The sequence below is a fragment of the Mandrillus leucophaeus genome, unplaced genomic scaffold, assembly GCF_000951045.1.
Source record: "Mandrillus leucophaeus isolate KB7577 unplaced genomic scaffold, Mleu.le_1.0 Scaffold234, whole genome shotgun sequence".
Taxonomy (NCBI): Eukaryota; Metazoa; Chordata; class Mammalia; order Primates; family Cercopithecidae; genus Mandrillus; species Mandrillus leucophaeus.
The window spans coordinates 935042-937736 of record NW_012102410.1 but is presented as its reverse complement, the minus strand read 5'-3'; the positions used below and the strand labels follow the sequence as shown (position 1 = coordinate 937736).

Sequence of the window (2695 nt, the reverse complement as noted above, 5' to 3'; positions counted from 1 at the left end):
ATTGGTCGTACAGTCTTGGGAATGGTAGTACCATCTTGGATCAGTGGCACCATCTTGGTGGGTGCCCTCTTGAATCAGTGGGCACCATTTGGGTTGGGTGCCATCTTGGATTGGTGGCACGGTCTTGAGAATGATGGCACCATCTTGGATCAGTGGGTGCTATCTTGGGGGGTGCCATCTTGGATTGGTGGCATAGTCTTGGAAGTAATGACATCATCCTGGATCAGTGAATACCATCTTGGATCAATGGGCACCATCTTGGAATCGTGTCATCATCTTGATCAGTGGGCTCCCTCTTGGATCAGTGGGCACCATTTTGATTGGTGGGTGTCATCTCAGATCAGTGACATGGTCTTGGGAGTGATGGCACCATCTTTGATTGGTCGGTGCCATCTCGGACTGGTGGCATGGTCTTAGGAGTGGTGGCATCATCTCGGATCAGTGGGTGCCCTCTTACATCCGTGGGCACCATCTTGGTTTGCTGGGTGTCAACTGACACAGAACCACTGAAGTCTGGCTACTTCATGGCTGAAGGGAGGTTATGAGCTGAGTCAGGATGAGCAAGGCAGCTGGGGTGTAGCATAAAAGAGGTGGTTGTATCACCGTCCTCCTCCTCTGGTCTTTGGAAGGATGCAGTACAAACCAGGAGGCCATGCTGAGTCGTTGACTTCCAAGTGGAAACCCAGGGCATTGGTGACACATCGTGACACCCCAGGTCCAGAATTCCAAACACGCTCAGCTGCCCATCTGGGCAGTCATGGGCCAGCCTGCCGTGGGCCCAGCCACTGGGAGGCCCCCATGTGGATAGAGAATACCCCCAGGACTGCTGGTCAGTGTCCCCAGGCATCCCACTCGCTGCCCAGGGTGTGCTCCGAGCCCTGCTTTCGAGACCCATGTTGCAGTTCAGACCAGAGAGTACTCAGGATTCATCCCTGGGTTTCCTCTTCATTTTTGGAGCCTCTAGAAACATCCCAAGCTATCTGTTTGCATCAGCATCTTTAAGGATCTTGAGGGAGTCATTGAAGTGGCCAAATGACAGCATTTGCCCACTCATCATTTGAGTAGGCATGTATTTGGCAGACAGGTTTAGCGCCTTCTGCCTGCCAGGTGCCAAGTTGGATAGTAGGAATACACCCCACCGGGCAAGATCTGGTGCCCAGCCTTTTTGGGCATCAGTCCCTCGGGCTGAAAGAGAGAAACAAGCAAACAAACAGAAAAACTAGTTATAAGCCCAGCAAATGCTTTAAGGAAGCCAGCAGACTGCAATACAAGAGAATTAGCGAAAGCGTATCTGACTTAGACAGGGGTGTTAGAAGCAGCTCCCCAAAAGTGGTGTTGCCCTTGAACGCAGCTCTTGATTTGCATCTATGTGCAGCAAGCCTTACAGCACGAGACGTTCATACAGGGACAAGGCAGCAAGGGGGACTGAGGGGCATGAGGGGACTGAGACCACCCCTGGCCTGCATCGATGCAGTGGCTCGGGTCCTGGTGACCCAGGAGCAGGGAGAACAGAGAGCTCCATTCACATCTGAGAAATCAGAGGGAGAGATGCTGTATTAGTCCGTGTTCACGCTGTTAATAAAGACATACCCGAGACTGGGCAACTTACCAAAGAAAGAGGTTTAATAGACTTACAGTTCCACCTGGTGGGGAAGGCCTCACAATCATGGCAGAAGGCAGGAGGAGCAAGTCACGTCTTACATGGAGGCAAAGAGAGAGGGAGCTTGTGCAGGGAAACTCCCCCTTATAAAACCGTCAGATCTTATGAGACTCATTCACTATCACGAGAACAGCATGGAAAAGATCTGCCCCCATGATTCAGTTACCTCCCACTGGGTCCCTCTTACAGTGTGGAATTCAAGATGAGATGTGGATGGGGACGCGGCCAAACCATATCAGACTCTCAAAGGTCAGATCCAGCAGATGTTGTTACAGCAAAGAGAACTGTGGGGCCCAGTGGCCTGACATGGGCAGGAGCCCTGGTTGGAGCTCTGCACACGGAAGGGACTTAGAGGAGGCTCCAGCTGCTCATTGGTGCTGAAGGTTGAGACCTGGAAAGGTGTTGGTGGGGGCATGCAGGCAAGGCAGAAAGGAAACTTCTAGGCCCAGGCGGAAGCATCACGCTGCTTACACCTTTCTGGGAGGTGGCATCCACGGGGGTGCCCAGCAAGACCTGCTGGCCATGGGACTTTTAAGATGCCTCCTTCCATACTATTTTCCCAGATGTCCTGGCCGTCCTGCTGACCGACGTACTTTTGCTGCTACAAGAAAAAGATCAGAAATACGTCTTTGCTTCTGTGGTATGTATCCTGTCTCTTCAGACAAAGGGTCGGCCGGGTGCAGTGGCTCACGCCTATAATCCCAGCACTTTGGGAGGCCGAGGTGGGCGGATCACTGGAACTCAGGAGCTCAAGTTCAGCCTGACCAACATGGTGAAACCTCACCTCTCCTAAAAATACAAAAATTAGCCAGGCATGGTGGCCCATGTCTGTAGTCCCAGCTACTCAGGAGGCTGAGGCAGGATAATCACCTGAACCCAGGAGGCGAAGGTTGCTGAGATTGTGCCACTGCACTCCAGCAAGATTGTGTCACTGCTCTACAGCCTGGGCAACAGAGTGAGACTCTATCTCAAAACAAAAAAACACAAAAAAACAAAACAAAAAAACAGACAAAGGGCCCTGCTTGCTGGGACCCT

The 2695-nt window shown here is 52.1% G+C and overlaps 1 protein-coding gene across 1 annotated transcript in view; it reads left to right on the top strand.

Annotated features, from left to right (window-relative positions):
• ARHGEF18 (Rho/Rac guanine nucleotide exchange factor (GEF) 18) overlaps positions 1–2695 on the top strand; it is a 150794-nt gene that overhangs the window by 134178 nt on the left and 13921 nt on the right. Inside the window, exon 18 of the mRNA XM_011982062.1 lies at positions 2224–2300. Coding sequence (XP_011837452.1) covers positions 2224–2300 — 77 coding nt within the window. The remainder of the gene's footprint in view (positions 1–2223; positions 2301–2695) is intronic.